Source organism: Cannabis sativa, chromosome 8 (genome assembly GCF_029168945.1).
Source record: "Cannabis sativa cultivar Pink pepper isolate KNU-18-1 chromosome 8, ASM2916894v1, whole genome shotgun sequence".
NCBI classification, from domain to species: Eukaryota; Viridiplantae; Streptophyta; class Magnoliopsida; order Rosales; family Cannabaceae; genus Cannabis; species Cannabis sativa.
The window spans coordinates 39,078,401-39,096,367 of NC_083608.1; the positions used below are offsets into that span (position 1 = coordinate 39,078,401).

The window sequence follows — 17,967 nt, forward strand, 5'->3', positions numbered from 1 at the left end:
AGAAAATAGATTTGAAAAATGAGTGGAATCAGTTCAACAATGCATGAATCTAAAAAAGGGTCAGTAGAAGCTATTAAAATATTGGGTATTTATTAATAAAAAATTACTACACTCAAATGTTTAACGTTTTCCACAAAACCTGACTATCAATAGTGAGTTACCAAGAGTCACATAATATATACTAGCACATGTTAGCTCTTAATTATTACTGTGTCATTATTAGTTTTATTTTATTTTTTTTATACAAAAGTGTAATTAATATTTGAATGTGAATAATTATAAGACAAATATCATCGTTAGATCATACTTCTGAATCACTTGGGCGTGATGATTTTACTTTTTATGGATAATTTTAAGTTATATATAAAGCCTTCAATAATTACACAATGAAAATTTAACAACTATTAGGCACCAATCGTGCATGTCGCAAATTTACGATTGGCTAGCGATACTTCCTAAATAATATTATATTAAATTATATGTGACCCGATACTTAGTTGAACAAATACCGATATTGACACATAGGAGGGTGTTAAACACCACTAGTGCCCTTTAGCATTTCTCAAAATAAAAATAGTTAAGAGAATGTAGGATATATACAATGAAATTTGTGATGTACACTAGTAAACAGGGCTCATTTGGTACACCGTATAAGTGTCGTATTGTATTAAATAATAAATAACACTATGTTTGGATTAAGTAATGTATTGTATTAATTATTACGACCAAATTTTTTTTAATATAATGTATGTTGTATTGTTTAATACATAATAAATAATCTGTATTAGTTTGTATAATAATATTTACAAAGGATTTGGGGTCAACACCAATCTTCGACCCGAGCCCGAGCCTGGACCCGGACTCGGACCCAGTCCCCGGACCCGAACCCGGGACCCGAGCCCGAACCCCGGACACGGGACCCAGGACCCGGGACCTGGGACCCGAACCCGGACTAGAGGTGGCAATTCGTGTTCGCGCGTCGTGTTCGTGTTGCGTCGAGACCCATGTATAACAAGTACATGCTTGACCCGAACACGACCCGTTTAATAATCGTGTCAAAAAATAAAACCCAAACACGACCCGTTTATAAACGGGTTGACACGGCATGACCCGTGTAACCCGTTTATAAGCATATTTTGTTTAAACATGTCAGCCAATAACACGTTTATGAAGTATTTAACACGTTTATAACCCATTCATGACACGTTAAAGTACTAAAATAACTTTAAATAGGTCATTAACGAGTCAATATCGTGTTAGCCGTGTCAACCCGAACACGACCCGTTTATTAAATGGGTTATACGAGTCAACCCAAACACGACCCGAACCCATTTAAGGATAACCCAAACCTGCTAATTCTCGTGCGGGTTTCGAGTCGTGTCATCGTGTCTGACCCATTTTCCCGGCCCTAACCCGGACCCGTAGTTGGTGTTGGGATCAAGTGTATTAAAAATATATTATAACTTTACACAATCAATTAATACAAGTCAATACTAAACATTGTATTGTATTAAATAATACTAATACAATACAATACAATACAATACAACACTATCCAACAGAATACAATACAATTCATTACAATACAGCGTACCAAACGAGCCCATAATGTATATAATAATCGGAATAAAAACATATGGATAACATAACTAATAAAGAATGTGACTTTCTCAATCAATTTACTACTTTTGATTGGGGAGGTTTCATTAATCAATTCACTACATTTTATAATAAATAATGTAGATGAATTAATGTATTAAATTGATTTAATAGAATCGGATGTCTAATTATAATTGGATTAGATCGGATGTAAATTTTAAAAATTCAATCGGATCGAATCGGTTGTTGGATAAGACATCCGATTAAATGGATAACCGACCAAACCGATCTAATTATCATCTAATGACCATCCAATTATATTTATATTTTTAAAATATATATTAATTAATTTAATATACATTTAACACATGAGATTAATGAAAAAATACCTTAAAAAATTAAATCTAAAATATTAATTCTCATCTTCCTAAACGCTATAAAATTGTCAATGCATATTGAATAAATTTTATTTTTAGCGATTTTATTATGAGATTATGAGAATTAGGTTGGACTAAACTAATGTTTATTATATATGTTTAATTATTAAGTTTTAAATTATATTTTTTTATATATATTTTTATAATGAAATCAATTTAATATTGGGATTATTTTAACAAGATGTAAATTTACTACCATATATATTGTTTAACATTTTAAATATGAATTTATAAAATAATAGAATTTAAACACATATAAAGTTCAAGAAACCTTACATTGATTGCAGCGAAATTAAATGACTCATTCCACTCAAATTTCTAATTCTTGTTCCTTTCTGCTGCAGAGCATTATCAAGATCTTAGCCCAATTCTCCTTCAGGTGTTGGATTTTTCACAATCTTATATGATTGAGTGCTAGATTAGTTATGTGTGGGCATGTACTCATTCACATAGCTCGAAAAATTGAAAAGAAAGAGAGAGAAGGATTCGAAAATTGAGAGAGGGCTCAAGTTTGACTGAAAGACTTATGTTGCATCAACTTCTGTAAAATTTGAGTGTAAAATTTGAGTCTATCTCTACCTATTTAAGAATCCTTATAGGTTCTCATCCCAAAAATTCGGAATCCGACAAGACCTAACCATTTCAGGCCTATATCTCTGTGTAATGTGCTGTACAAGGTTATATCCAAGATAGTTGCAAATAGAATTAAACCTATCCTTCCTTCGATAATATGCCCTACACAAGCGGCCTTTGTCCCGGGTCGGAATATACAGGATAACAATGTGATTGTGCAAGAGATCATCCACTCCTTTATCAGGAAAAGAGGAAAAGAAGGATATTTTGCAATAAAAATTGATCTTGTTAAAGCTTATGATAGGTTAAACTGGAAGTCCATTAATCATGCTCTTGATTGGTTCGGTTTCCCCCAGAATTTTTGTAATTGGGTTTCTCAGTGCATCTCCACCACCTCACTGAATGTATGCCTTAACGGTGGAATGGTGGGAAAGATTATGCCCTCTTGTGGGCTTCTCCAAGGTGACCCTCTTTCTCCCTACCTCTTCATTTGTGCTGCTGAAATACTGTCTAAACTATTGGAAAAGGGCCTGAGGAAGGGCGACTTTAAAGGCATAAAGTTAAGCAGGGGAGGGCCGGTCCTAACACACTTATTCTTTACTGATGACTTAATTCTGGTTGGATGGGCCAATGTGAATGAAGCCAAATGCTTTTGGAATTGTCTGGAAAAGTTTTGCTCCTGGTCTGGTCAACAAGTGAACAAGCTCAAAACGTCAATCTTCTTCAGCAAGAATACTCCCAATGGGATGAGAAGAGGCATTAAGAATGTGTTGGGTATTGGCTCTTAGGAGGGTGTCATTAAATATCTGGGTCTGCCTCTTTTTAGATCAAGACAAAAAGATGCAGATTTCAATTTCATCCTTGATAGACTTACATCTAAATTGCAGGGATGGAAAGCAAAGACGCTTTCCAAGGCAGGGCGTGCGACCCTGATTAAATCTGTTGGCCTATCGCTTCCGATTTATGCCATGCAAACCACCAAACTTTCTGATCGCATGGTTAAAAGAATAGATGGTCTTGTCAGGGATTTTTGGTGGGGTTTTGAGAAAGGAAACCATGGCCTGCATCTAAGAGCTTGGGATAAAATTTGTCTTCCAAAGTCTCTTGGAGGTCTTGGTTTTCGAAAAAAACGAAAGAAATGAACATGGCCTTCCTGGCTAAGTGGGGATGGAAGATTCTAAATGGTTGTCAATATTTATGTTGCAGATTACTAGAGGCCAAATATCTTTGAGGAAAAGGTTTTTTAAACTGCAAATATAAAGATTCTGACTCGTGGTTCTGGAAGAATGTGGTCAAAGCTAAGGCAATCCTGAGAAAAGGGGCTTGTAAGTTCGTGGGTCATGGTAGAGACACTTGCATTTGGAGGGATCCTTGGATTCCTCATTTAAAAGGTTTCATTCTGAAACCAATGAGAGAAATTCCGCCTGGTTTGAACTGTGTGGCTGATCTTCTCAAAAATTCTGGCTCTTGGGACATTTCTAAACTAAATAATCTGTTTGACAAAGACATTGTCTCTGCTATTTTGAAAAGAGGCAATCCTTCGGGGCAGGAGGAGGATAAATGGGGTTGGACCTTAGAGTCTAACGGGAGATTCACAAGTAAATCAGCTTACCTAACTCAAGCGCAGGAAAGAGCCAGCCATTGTGTGGTGGCCCCAATGCTATGGAACAAGTTATGGAATAGCAAAGTGCTTGAGCGGCATAAGATCCTTTGGTGGTGCATTCTCTCAGAGGCGCTCCCTGTCAGAACAGTGATCGGGAGGAGATTCCAAATAGAGGATACAAGCTGTCCTTTGTGTGGAGTGGGGGAGGAATCTGTTGAACACCTATTTCTCTCGTGCGATGTGGCGTTACACCTTTGACGCTCATCTCCTTTGGGCATATATCCGGTCTGTGGCAATGGGATTTGTGTGTGGGACTGGGTGAAATTTCTTTGGAATCTTAACAATAGGGGTATCCGAGTGGAGGAGGTTTTTCTTTATGCTTCGATTGTGGTTGATACCATCTGGAGGGCGCGAAATGAAAAAATACACAATAAAAATCACCCGGATGTTTTAAAATGTATTGACCTTATTCATACTTCTTTTGTAAAATTACATACTTCTCTGGTGCCATGCTCGACTCCTATTTTGACGGAAAGCTGGAATCCACTCCCTGAGGATTGGATCAAACTGAATTGTAATGTTAGAGTGGGATTGGCAAGCATGTGCACAACTATTATTGCTAGGAACCACTTGGGCAAGGTGATTCGGATCCACACGTCTCAGTTGGACTTTTTGGATGCTTTATGCGGAGAGGCGGCGACTTGTTGTTCAACCATTTTTGTGGCATTTGACTTAGGTTTAAAGTTTATTATTATTGAGAGTGACTCTATACTAGCTATCAATGCTCTCAATGGGAAGGAGTCCCATTGGACACTTGAGAACTTTGTCTCCTTTTGTATGAGATCCACTCTTTCTTTTATTAGTTGTAACTTTATGAATGTTAGTAAACGTTGTAACTATGTTGCCCATAATGTGGTTAAGTGGGCTTTTACCCACCAGAGGTTTGGCTGTATTCCGGTCTCCTCCTTGCCGGAGAACCTACTTTGTAATGACCGTGAGGTCTAATTATGTTTCTTTATCTAATGCATTTCGACACTAATTTAATAATAATAAAAAAAAAGAATCCTTAGGTTTACATTTGAATTATATAATATTAAAAAAAAATGATAAATTAATGGCTAAATAACCTTTAAGTGACCAGCCAGAGGATAGAGGATGTGGGCCCCAATAATATCCACTTATAAATGAAAGCTTGTAAGGGCAAGCCTAGCCCAAAATAGGTGTGGATCCAGACCATTGTGCTGTTGGACACGTCAGCCTAGAAACTACGTGGCGCAAGAAATCGCATCCGCACAATATTACCACTGAAGGCGCGCACAAATTAACATTGCGTCTCCTTCATCAGACTAGCGAAGGTTCATAGAGAGGGAGGTGACCCCGAACCAGTAGGACCAACGACGATGAACTTGGTTTGAACGGCAGAGCTGTAAATCCAGGTACGATCTTACTCCCATTTCAAGTTCGCGTCTCAATCATTTACTCCTTAAAAATCGATTAAGTAATGATCATTTCTCTTAAATTCGTTCTAGTGATCTGTTATTTTTTTGTCTTCCGAAAATTCAGAAGACGCAAGAAATCTGTTTTTTCTTTAATGGTTTCTGGCTGTTTGATGCGATTATGGGAACAGCGTATTAAACTTGGATTTGTGTTTGTCTTCTGGGTTATGTGATTTTTGTTGCTAATAGGTCTGTATGCTTTTTTAAACATATGCTGCGTTGCCCTTATTTGAGTTCTTTGTAGATTGGGCATAGTTCCCAATATTTTATGAATTCTTTTACCTATGCGTTCTGTTTTGATCGGTCAATGTGTTTGATGATATATAGTTGTTGTGAAATGATGGTGCTCTTCCTTTTGGGACTTTTGGTGTTCTCTATAAGCAGTGCCAATTTAGCCCAAGATTCAATGCAAATAACTGTATTTTTTGAGGAAAAAATAAATAAATTGGGATGAGCTTTATGCAGTGTTTTTTGTAACAGGATTCTAAGCACTGTTAGTATCGTTGTTGCTAACTTCGAACAAGTAGCTGAGCATGGTTACATGCTTCTAATTCAGCAATGAAGCGTTACGTCTATATCAATGATGATGAATCTTCGCATGATCTGTATTGTGCCAATCGCATTTCAAACACAAAATATAATTTGTTCAACTTCCTGCCGAAGAATTTATGGGAACAGTTCAGGTGATTTATGATTTGATGTTTTCAATTTCTTGATATAGTATTGGTTGCGGTAATTCAGTCGATTTGGATTGTTATTATAATATACTTTATATACCATTCCTGTTTTTCTTGGCTAAATGAAATTTATGCTAAACATGTAGTATGTATCTATGTCTTGGTTACTGGTTTTTCTGTTCCCTTTTTTTTTTATTTGAATTTGTTGTTAAGGAACACGATATATTTAATCATAGGCTTTAATCTTGAAGAATTTTAGAAAACATTTACTTTAGATTTTATGCTCTAGCCTAGACCTTGTTTTTGTTTCTGTTGATTTTATTCTGCCAAACCTTCATTGTTTTTAATTCTATTATTGTTACTTTCAAAAGAAAGGGTTCGAATCTTATATTTGGCATTGCATTTCAAATTTATGTTTTATCTCTATCCAACGACATGTACTTCTATGTGATAACTTTCTACTGCACAAACATTCTTATTCTCTTTTGTCCTGCCTCTCACTATCAAATACTATGTTTTCAGCCGCTTCATGAACCAGTACTTTCTGCTAATAGCGTGCCTTCAGTTATGGTCTCTTATTACTCCAGTAAATCCTGCCAGTACATGGGGTCCACTTATTTTCATTTTTGCTGTCTCTGCAACAAAAGAGGCATGGGATGATTACCATAGATTTCTTTCAGACAAGAAAGCAAATGAGAAAGAAGTTTGGGTTGTTAGGGAGGGCATAAAGAAACATGTATAGAAATCTATTCTCTTTCCTTTTCTTTGATTGCATTTCTTTTGTTGTGACAAACTGACTAGTTGTATCCACTTTTAGGTTCAAGCACAGGATATTCATGTGGGTAATATAGTATGGTTAAGAGAGAATGATGAAGTGCCATGTGATCTGGTTTTGATTGGGACATCTGATCCGCAAGGAATGTGCTATGTTGAGGTAAATATAAAATCCTTGACAAATAACTGACCAATTTTGGTGCAATAAGCGACACGATAGTGATGCTGTTAACGTACACCCTGTGGGGCAATAGAATTTGGAAACAAACCAATTCTTTAGTGAAACTGAGAAAGTTATTTTTGCATAATGGACCTTAGCTAGGTTATTGGCCTAGTGTGTTTCTACCTCTACCCCTACACCCTTGGGGTTTCATTTCTCTGACCTCGTTTGATGTTGCTTGCATGCTTAGAAGTTAGAAGATTATTCAATTTCTGAAGAAGCAAAAATAGTATAGTATACTAAATTTCCATTTATAATCATGTCTTGTATCATTATCGCAAGGGTGGTATTTATATGTAATCCTGCAATGCTTTTCCTTTTGACCTTTACGTCTGCTTAAACATATCTAGAACTTGATGATGTAACTTCCTCCAGACTTCTGCTCTAGATGGTGAAACTGATCTGAAGACCAGGGTCATTCCCACAGCTTGCATGGGGATTGATCTTGAACTTTTGCACAAAATCAAGGTAGGCTTTCCACAAATATTTTTATCAGGCTTTATTTCACTCTAATAAGTGATGATGCATCTCATTTTCTCTCTTCAGGGTGTGATTGAGTGCCCTGTTCCTGACAAGGACATCAGAAGATTTGATGCAAACTTACGGTTGTTTCCACCTTTTATTGATAACGATGTGTGCCCATTAACCATTAAGAACACAATTCTTCAGTCATGTTACTTGCGGAATACAGAATGGGCATGTGGAGTAGCTGTTTATACAGGCAAGTTCCTTTATTTTAGTCTTCAAGGCTATATCTTAGTGCATACTTCTCTGTTCACGCAGTTACATATTTATTTTGTTTTAGAGCAATATGATTAAAAAAACATTAAAATTTGTATAATCATGAGTGAAGTTGATAACTTTCATATCAAATATCAACATCATTATTCCAAGGGAAATATTATAAATATATATATATATGCCTCTCTTTTTAAAGCTCTCTCTATTTCTCTGCTATTGTTCTTGTTTGAGCTACTGTTCTTGTACCATTGTAGTCAGGGTCTTATCATAATTCATCTTATACCTTTTAGACCTGAGAGACCTGTTAAATTATTGATTATACATATGAGTAAACTAGCTAAGAGATGAGAATATACTAATTATCCCAATCTTCATTCATTAAGGAAATCAGATAAAACAATATGTTTTTATCTGATAATAAGCATTTGAAACCATTTGAAAACATAATGTGTGTAATCTCTGTTTATTGATTCTATGACATGGTCACTTGATGGTGTTTGTCTTATAATTTAATATTTTCTTACTTGTAATTAATTGGCTGGTCATTGCAGTAATAAAGAATGTCTTTTTCTTGAGGTGAAAGTGAAAGTGGGATTTTTATGAAAATGTTGAGTCTTTGGGGTGAAAGTGAAAGTGGGATTTTTATGAAACTCCAACAAATGAGGTATATGATATGGTGTTGAAAGAGTAATTACTAATTAGGCATAAAATTGGATGCCATGTCAACAAGAATAAATGGTGGTGATCACCAATATTTATGATGGATTAAAAATGAATTGAAATGAAATGAAAGGGTTTTTGGTTAGTTTATTTGTTTGGTTATAACTTATCAGAATTTTGAATGATAATAAATGAATGAACGATATATCTGTTGTTAATATGCTTCTCTTTTTAAAGGTTGTCATGTGGTTAATTGCTTCAGTGATACAATTTTTCTTACCTTCTCTGCAATCTGACCAATTTTAGTTCTGAAAGTGTCCAGAGGGTTTGGTGCTGTAATATTAGAATATCATTATATACATGTAGCTAAATGTTATCTCAGCAAGTTTACATAGTGAATTATTTTTTTTCTTATCAGGCAATGAAACCAAGTTGGGTATGAGTAAGGGGATACCTGAACCAAAGCTTACAGCTATGGATGCTATGATTGACAAGTTGACTGGAGCTATATTTGTTTTTCAAATTGTCGTTGTTATGGTTCTTGGTGTAGCTGGTAATGTATGGAAGGATACGGAAGCAAGGAAGGCAAGTCTTTTTTTCTTCCCCTAAAAACTTGACTTGACTGCGGGGTATTATATCTCTGATTCCGCAGTACCGAAAAAAAAAAAAAAAGAAGAAGAAGAAGAAGGAATCACCTTATTAATGATGAGGAGATTTTTATTTTCTCCTTTGCCTTTTCCTTTTCAGTATATCCTTTTACTTTCAAAATTTAACTTTATTCTCATTTATACCATTTGCAGCAATGGTATGTTGAGTATCCCGAGGAAGGTCCATGGTATGAACTGCTGGTCATTCCACTTCGTTTTGAACTTCTCTGTTCAATCATGATCCCCATATCAATTAAGGTATCCTTATGTATAAAATGTGTGAGAAACTTTGGTTCATAAATCATTGTAAGAATAAAAGGCGTGGGAATTTTGTTAACAAAAGTTAGCATTTTTCTGTGTGAAGGCTTTGATAGTCTCTCATGTAAACTGTTATATCTTTGGCAGGTATCTCTTGACCTTGTGAAGAGCTTATATGCAAAATTTATTGATTGGGATGATAAAATGATTGACCATGAGACTGTTACTCGAGCCCATGCAACAAAGTAAGCGTAATTCATATTGGAGCAATTGTCAATGCTTCCTTATTTTATTTATTTTGAAAATATGTATATGAGGTTTATATAATGTGGCAGTACAGCAATCAGTGAGGACTTGGGCCAGGTTGAGTACATTTTGACTGACAAAACTGGTACGCTAACAGAAAATAAGATGATCTTTAGAAGGTGCTGTATCAATGGCATTTTCTATGGAAATGAGACAGGAGATGCCTTGAAAGGTATGGTGTTTTTCTGAATAAACGTTTCTGTTAAATTTATGAGTTATTAAATTAATATGGGGTTGTAAGTTGGTGTTAAGTTTTTAAATTCATCCAACACTCATAGAAAAGTAACATTTAGGCTATGGACAAGCTTTCATAGCCTTGTCAAACAAGTCCACTAAAGGTTGGTTTGGTACGTCGTATTACACCGTATTGTATGGTATAGTATTATATTAAATTGTATTTTATGCAATATTTTTATGTAAAACTATATGTGGTATTAACTTTTATAGGCACCTAAATATATAATATTTTAGTATAAATTAAAGTTTAACATAGTAATATATAAAAATATAATATATAATCCAATATAATACAACACAATACGACCTAATACGACGTTCCAAACGAGCCCTAAATGATCTGTTTAAGATCTATGAATGTTAGGCTATGTGATTATGTTCATAGCTCAATTACTCGTGTTATGGAGTAGGTTCAGTGGAAAGATAAGTAATAAACAAAATATGTTAATGATGGGCTTGGTGATTGGCTAATATATTTCAGTCATTGATTTGTCATCATTGACAATCATAGGACTCTTTTGGATTATGATTTAACTTTGTATTCTGATTAGTTTTGTTTTATGATAAAAAGATGCAAGGCTGCTCAATGCTGTTGCAAGTGGCTCTCCTGATGTTATAAGGTTCCTTACAGTTATGGCAATATGTAATACAGTTATACCGGTACAGAGGTGAATTTGCTTATACATGTATATATATTTTTTATGGGTTTATGAACTCTTGGTTTTCCCATAGATTAAGAAGAATACCATTTATTGAGATAGCATGTAGAAGATATGAAAGACAATAAATGCAAATTATATACAGATTCTGATCTTCACATCCTTCTTTTGTTCTTTGTAGCAAAAGTGGTGCTATCATGTACAAGGCACAGTCCCAGGATGAGGATGCACTTGTCCAAGCTGCTGCTCAATTTCATATGGTTTTCTTCAATAAAAGTGGAAATATTCTTGGTACATTGTTTGTTCTTGGCTATTTAGATATTCTGTTTTGATCTTAGGTTTGGTTATGTGATATTGATCAATATATTACAGAGATCAAATTTAATGCTTCTACACTTCGATATGAGGTTTTGGAAACTCTGGAGTTTACTTCGGATAGGAAAAGAATGTCGATCGTGGTGAAGGATTGCCAGAATGGGAATATTATTCTTTTATCGAAGGGTGCAGATGAAGCGATTCTTCCGTATGCAAGTGCTGGTAAAACTGATTGTTCTTTTTACTAAAATCCCTCCCTTAGTCACCTATAAGGTGAAATATATGTGGGTGTGATTGGCTCAGGGGATTTATATACTTATAGTTGAATTTGTACTAATTGATTTCTTATAACTCATTTTAATACATAATCCCATGAAATAGGTTTTGATTCTTTTGTTCTGCTTATTTATATTAGCTCTCACTTATTTAATGTTATATGCTACTAGTTATCTAGAAACATATGGTTGATGCATATTGGTGTATGATGTTTTCCAATGTACCTCAGCGCAGCAAACAAGGACATTTATTGAAGCTGTGGAACAATATGCTCAATTAGGTCTTCGTACACTTTGTCTTGGTTGGCGTGTATTGGAGGAAGATGAGTATCAGGAATGGTCTTTGATGTTTAAAGAGGCCAGTAGTATGGTTGTTGATAGAGAGGTAAACACCTAAAGCACACAAACTCATTCACATGTTATGAGCTGTCTGTCTATCCACTCCCTTAACTTCACTACTTTGTGCAGTGGAGACTAGCTGAGGTCTGTCAAAGATTAGAACATGATCTTGTGATCCTTGGAGTTACTGCAATAGAAGACCGTTTACAGGTGACATAATGCACTTATTTCTTTTTCATAAATAAATAAAGAAAAAAAATGCTTAAACATATATTATACTGGAGTTTCCCATAACCATATTTATTATGATGTATTAAACTTTAACTCAGGATGGTGTACCAGAGACAATAGAGACATTAAGAAAAGCTGGAATCAATTTCTGGATGCTTACGGGTGACAAGCAGAATACTGCCATACAGATTGCTCTTTCTTGCAATTTTGTTTCACCAGGTAGTCAAACTAATTGGATTATTAACTTGCTCTGTCTTCCCGTCTCTCTTTCTATTTCTATATAAAAGTACTATTAGCCCATATGCTATGTTGTAGATAAATGTAATGAGGGAGCAGGACAAAGGAGAATGGAGTGAATTATCTGAAATGAGATTGACACCAGGACTTAATATGTCTAGTTGTTTCAGATAATTACCTTGCTCCGCTGCCTACCAACTTTTTCAATTGATAGTTTCCTTCGTTTTTATTATTTATTTTATTTTTATTTCTTTCTACAATGCTCTTTACTTAATCGAAAAGATAACAAAAATATATTGGTTTGTGACAATTGGGGTTGAAGATTGACTTGTGTAGCGTAAATAGAGAGATGACTGTAACTGTTGAGAATCAAGGTTTTCCATCTCAAAACTAATTGGTGATGAGTGGAGTAGCCCATGTTCTTATATATGGCTCAATACTTTACCATTTATTCAATGTGGGACAATGTTCACAATAGTAACTTCATATGGTGTGCTCTACCTAGCTCTATTTCTTAATCTGATGGTTTGATTTTGTTGCATTCCATAGCTTTTTAAGGGATATGTTTCTTCCTTCTCTTCAATATTATCAATATTTAGTTAAATATCATATGCTTTATTCTATGCATTCTGACTTGACAGAGCCAAAAGGACAGCTTCTATTAATTAATGGCAAAACAGAAGGTGAAGTCGGCAGAAGTTTAGAGAGAGTTCTACTTACAATGAGGATTACAACGTCAGAACCCAAGGTATTATATATAACTCCTAGCTGTAAGAAGTAAACTTTAGATTATCTATGTCATTATTAACATTATAAGCTGCATTAAAATGTTGTTACATCTGACAGTTTAAGATTCATTCAAGCTCTATCTATATGTGGGTTGTGTGTGAACAAGTATAATTTCATTCTTCTAGTAAAAAGTTAAAAAATAACTATATCAGGATTGAAAGCAATGTCCTCTATCGAATCGAAACGTAGGTTTCAAATCTGATTAAGGTGCAAGTTGAATAACAAAAAAATAAGGTCGTAAAATTATGAGAAATAAGAATAAGCATAGATTCATATAAAACATAGCCTTTCATAAAATGGCACATAATAAAAAAGCATAATAAAGGTAGGTTTTAATACTAAATGGTTTGAAAGTGTAGGCTTCTTCAAAAGTTTTTCTAAGCCATAGATCTAGTTGGTTCCAATTGCTGTGATGGACGTGGGTGGATTTGATAAAGTTATTGACACTATAGTGCTGTTCGGCAAAACTCCTACTTTTTGTATTTTTATTATTCAATTCAACTAAACAAAATTTTCTCATTCCTTCATAGTTTTTATTTATTTATTTTTTTTTTTGTAAACATTCATAGTTTTTGATTAAATAAACCGAAAAGTAATTAGTTAATTGTTACCAAACATCACCTATATGTGTTGTTTGTTGTAGACTTTGGAATATTTTTGTGAAGAAGCTATTACTTTTTTCTCTCTACTTTCTGTTTTTTAATCATTTGTGGTTTGTACTTTATGAGCTTCTTTGTCTTATTATTCTTCCAATTTTTAACAGGATGTGGCATTTGTTGTTGATGGTTGGGCTCTTGAAATTGCACTTAAGCATTATCGAACAGCTTTTACTGAATTAGCAATATTGTCAAGGACTGCTATATGCTGTCGTGTAACACCATCACAGAAAGCACAGGTAATCCTTCTATATGTTATCACTGGACCTGTGAACAATGGTAGATTTTAAAATTTATTCTTACATAGAAGGATCTGGTAGACATTAGCTATGTGCTCAGTGCTCACATTACCAAGGTGGAAACTATAATATTTTTCTCACCAATTTGTATGAAGCTGTTATGCTGAATAGTTAGGTTTCCTCTCTTCATCTCTGAGGGGAGTTAATCTTTTGAACTTGAGGATTGGAGTTCACTTGCATGATTTAAAGCTAGAACAGATATCAGATGATTTCCTGAAAAAGTGTTTTCAGGAGTTAAAGTTAAAGTTTTTGCTGGGGAACTCTATTGAGTCATAAAATTGATTGCTGATGTTGATGCTTTAGCAAATTAACCCTTCTGTTAAATGAGGGTTGGAGTTCACTTGCATGATTTAAAGCTAGAAAAGATATCAGATGTTTTCAAAAAAAAATATTTCCAGGAGTTAAAGTTTTTGCTGGGGAACACTATTGAGTCATAAAATTGATTGCTGATGTTGCTGCTTTAGCAAATGAACCCTTCTGCTATCTAGGATAGTTAATGATCTTCATACATCTAAATTGTAATTTATTGATAGATCTACCCAGAAAAAAAAAGATATACTAATTTTGTCATTTCATTGTCATCCTAGAGTCCTTGCTTTTCAAATTTAAAGGCTCTTACATTTACGTGTGCTGTCATAAAATGTTGAATATCTAAATTACATGTTGTGTTTAAACACTATTTGCAGCTTGTGGAGATTTTAAAGTCATGTGATTATAGAACATTGGCCATTGGGGATGGAGGTAATGATGTAAGGATGATACAACAAGCTGATATCGGAGTTGGAATCAGTGGGAGAGAGGGGCTGCAGGCAGCAAGAGCAGCTGATTATAGTATTGGGAGTAAGTTGCTGATACTGTAACACTTCCTCTCTCTGCATGGAAACTTTACAGAACAAACAGGGTTGAGTGATTTGTTTTGGTATTATTTTATTGTTTTGCAGAGTTTAGGTTTCTGAAAAGATTGGTACTTGTTCATGGACGTTACTCATACAATCGAACAGCATTTCTATCCCAGTACTCATTTTACAAGTCTCTGGTGATATGTTTCATCCAGATCTTGTGAGTTCCTCTGAACAATCCGATTTATTTTCAACTTTTATATCTTTCGTAATTTTTTTTTTCTTGCAATAATATCGTTCATAATTGACACGTAAATATTATTCCTTCTGATCTGGTATATTTTTTATTTTAAAATGTCTTGTGTACTGACTTAGGTATGTTTTCAGCTTCTCTTTCATTTCAGGCGTCTCAGGGACTAGTCTTTTTAATTCTGTTAGCCTGATGGCTTATAATGTTTTCTATACAAGTGTTCCTGTTCTAGTCAGTGTCCTGGACAAAGATCTTAGTGAAGAAACAGTGATGCAGCATCCACAAATTTTGTTTTATTGTCAAGCGGGAAGGTACTTTGTAATATCATTCACCTTGAACTTGATCCTTATTTGTTTATTTGAGACATTTTCCCATCAGAATTGTTGTTTTGAATTTACTGTACTACCTAAATTGCTAATTTTTACCTTTTTTTTTGTTGGGAGTAACAGACTGCTGAATCCTAGTACATTCGCTGGATGGTTTGGAAGATCTCTTTTTCATGTGAGCTGTATTTGTTAAAATAGTTCCACTCCTGAAAATTTATTTTTCGCTTCTTTTGTTCTTTTATATTCTGGCCTACAGAGTTATTTAGTTCAAAACACTTTGACAAAACTTGAGTTAAATCGAGAGGCTACTTTAAGAGCCATTACATTGAACAAAACTATAGAGATGGTAGTTGCTTTTAATCCAGTGATACTGATTCCAGGCTTCACTGATGTCCAGGCAATTGTTGTATTTGTAATCAGCATACATGCCTATGCTTATGAAAAAAGTGAAATGGAGGAGATCTCTTTGGTCGCACTCTCTGGATGTATTTGGTTGCAGGCTTTTGTAATGATATTGGAAACTAAGTAAGTTTCTTTCTATTAATTATACTTGTTAATTCAAATTTGACTCTTTATCAAGCCTTCTTGTTACTTTATCTTATAAACACTGAATGATATTCTTAGTCCAGTATTCTATTTAAAGAATATATCGATGCTTTATCCAATATTTGGCATGCTAGGATTCTAATGTTCTGACTTGACAACAGCTTAGAACTAAAGAAGAAAATTCTATGTTATTTATTTCATCCCGATGCTTGAGTTTTTCTTTGATCCTTGCAGCTCTTTTACTATACTACAACATCTTGCTATATGGGGGAATTTGATTGGCTTTTATATCATCAACTCGATCTTCAGTGCCATCCCATCATCAGGGATGTATACAATTATGTTTCGCTTGTGCAGACAACCGTCTTATTGGATAACTTTGATTGTAAGTTTTTCTTAACCATATAATTTGGACTTGCATAATTTTGGAAATGGGGTGGCCCATCTCTTCGTAACATCTGGGTTTTCAATGGTGATGAAAATAGGATAGTTTATTTTTCCTTTTTTTTTGTTTGCCTGAGGATTGGAAATCCCAGATAGTCTTCTCGGAGGCGATCTATCCGACTACTTAGAAATTAGAATGGCTTTGGTACTCAATTTTTTATTTGCTTGAAACACAACCATGAACCAATAATTTGGAGTCAACTATAGAGACCTAGTTTCTTATTAGTTGGCAAGAAAGAAGATTTCAATTTTCAGTTAATAATAGTGCAAATGACAAGATTACTATCTTCCTTGATGCAACGTCAGATTGGTAACTGAATTTTCTATTTTAGAGAAGTCAAAGTTGGGGGGTCATTGTTTGCATTGCAGTTTTATATACTAATGGAAACTTTTCTTTTCCTTTTTTTATTACAGCTCATAGTTGCAGCAGGGATGGGTCCTATTCTTGCTATAAAGTTCTTCCGGTATACGTACAGACCAAGTAAAATCAATACGCTTCAGCAAGCTGAACGTTTGGGTGGACCTATTCTGTCACTGGGCAACATCATTGAGCCCCAAGCAAGATCAGTAGAGAAAGATGTTGCTCCTTTGTCCATAACTCAACCCAAGAACAGAAATCCAGTTTACGAACCCCTATTATCAGATTCACCAAATGCCACTCGAAGATCTTTCGGAACCGTTCCGCCTTTTGATTTTTTTCAGTCACAGTCCAGATTGTCCTCATCCAACTACTCAAGAAATTGCAAGGACAACTGAGCTACACACGAACAGATAATAGGTAGCACTGTATTTAACAACAATACATTACATAGATTTATTGAAGTTCCTATTAAAGGAACTCTTCAGAATTAATAATTCCTTTTCTTGGTCTTGCTAAAAAATAAATTATTCATAATTATATGCTATCATATGAAGAAGAATTTACTTGCAAGAGAGTTTTTGGGTTAATTGAGGTGAGTTTTCTTTTTGAAGTTTATTGAGGTTGATTGTCACCTATAAAGGTAGCTCTTATAGTCCTCTCCGGAAGCTCATTAAATCTTTGTACTATTATATAGCTCTAACGCCTAGCAAGGTAGGTTTCACGTAGGGCGTGTTTGGTAAGATTATACAATTTTGATCCGATTGGAAAAGAGCTAGTCTATCTTTGTACTAAAAGTGGTAATGGCATTAAATAGATGAGTTTTTCTTGAGTGACATGGAGTAATTTTTAGGTGAATATAAATTAGTCAAACATGGTTATAGTAAAAAGAAAGAAAGGGGAGCACTGTGGTCTTCGGCTGTCTTCCATTTTTTCTGTCATATTCTGGAGACCCAAGCTGAAGAGAGACAAAAGAGAGAAGGAGCAACGCAGACCTAACGATGAGTAAGGAAACTATTTAAATTTAAAGTTGTTGGTTGGTGTTTGTACTATACATGCTTGAATTTAATACTGGACCCAAATGTTTGCCAATAATTTTGCAGTCTCACTTCCACTTATACCTAAAATCAAACTAAAATAGATTTTGCTTCTCTGAGAAGCCATCTTTCTATCAAT

General features: G+C 34.6%; 1 protein-coding gene across 1 annotated transcript; it reads left to right on the plus strand.

Moving 5' to 3' along the window:
- The first annotated feature begins 5,371 nt into the window (after window positions 1-5,371).
- Window positions 5,372-17,364, plus strand: LOC115701368 (phospholipid-transporting ATPase 2). Its single transcript, XM_030629147.2, has 25 exons — window positions 5,372-5,648; window positions 6,189-6,391; window positions 6,908-7,121; window positions 7,203-7,319; window positions 7,755-7,847; window positions 7,926-8,100; window positions 9,199-9,365; window positions 9,581-9,685; window positions 9,833-9,930; window positions 10,021-10,163; window positions 10,800-10,896; window positions 11,069-11,178; window positions 11,260-11,424; window positions 11,708-11,862; window positions 11,946-12,026; window positions 12,146-12,266; window positions 12,926-13,032; window positions 13,837-13,968; window positions 14,715-14,868; window positions 14,970-15,087; window positions 15,255-15,428; window positions 15,567-15,618; window positions 15,841-15,968; window positions 16,224-16,374; window positions 16,848-17,364. The coding sequence occupies exons 2-25, from the start codon at window positions 6,267-6,269 to the stop codon at window positions 17,187-17,189; spliced, it is 3,324 nt and encodes a 1,107-aa protein (XP_030485007.2). The 5' UTR covers window positions 5,372-5,648; window positions 6,189-6,266; the 3' UTR covers window positions 17,190-17,364.
- The last annotated feature ends 603 nt before the right edge of the window (window positions 17,365-17,967 follow it).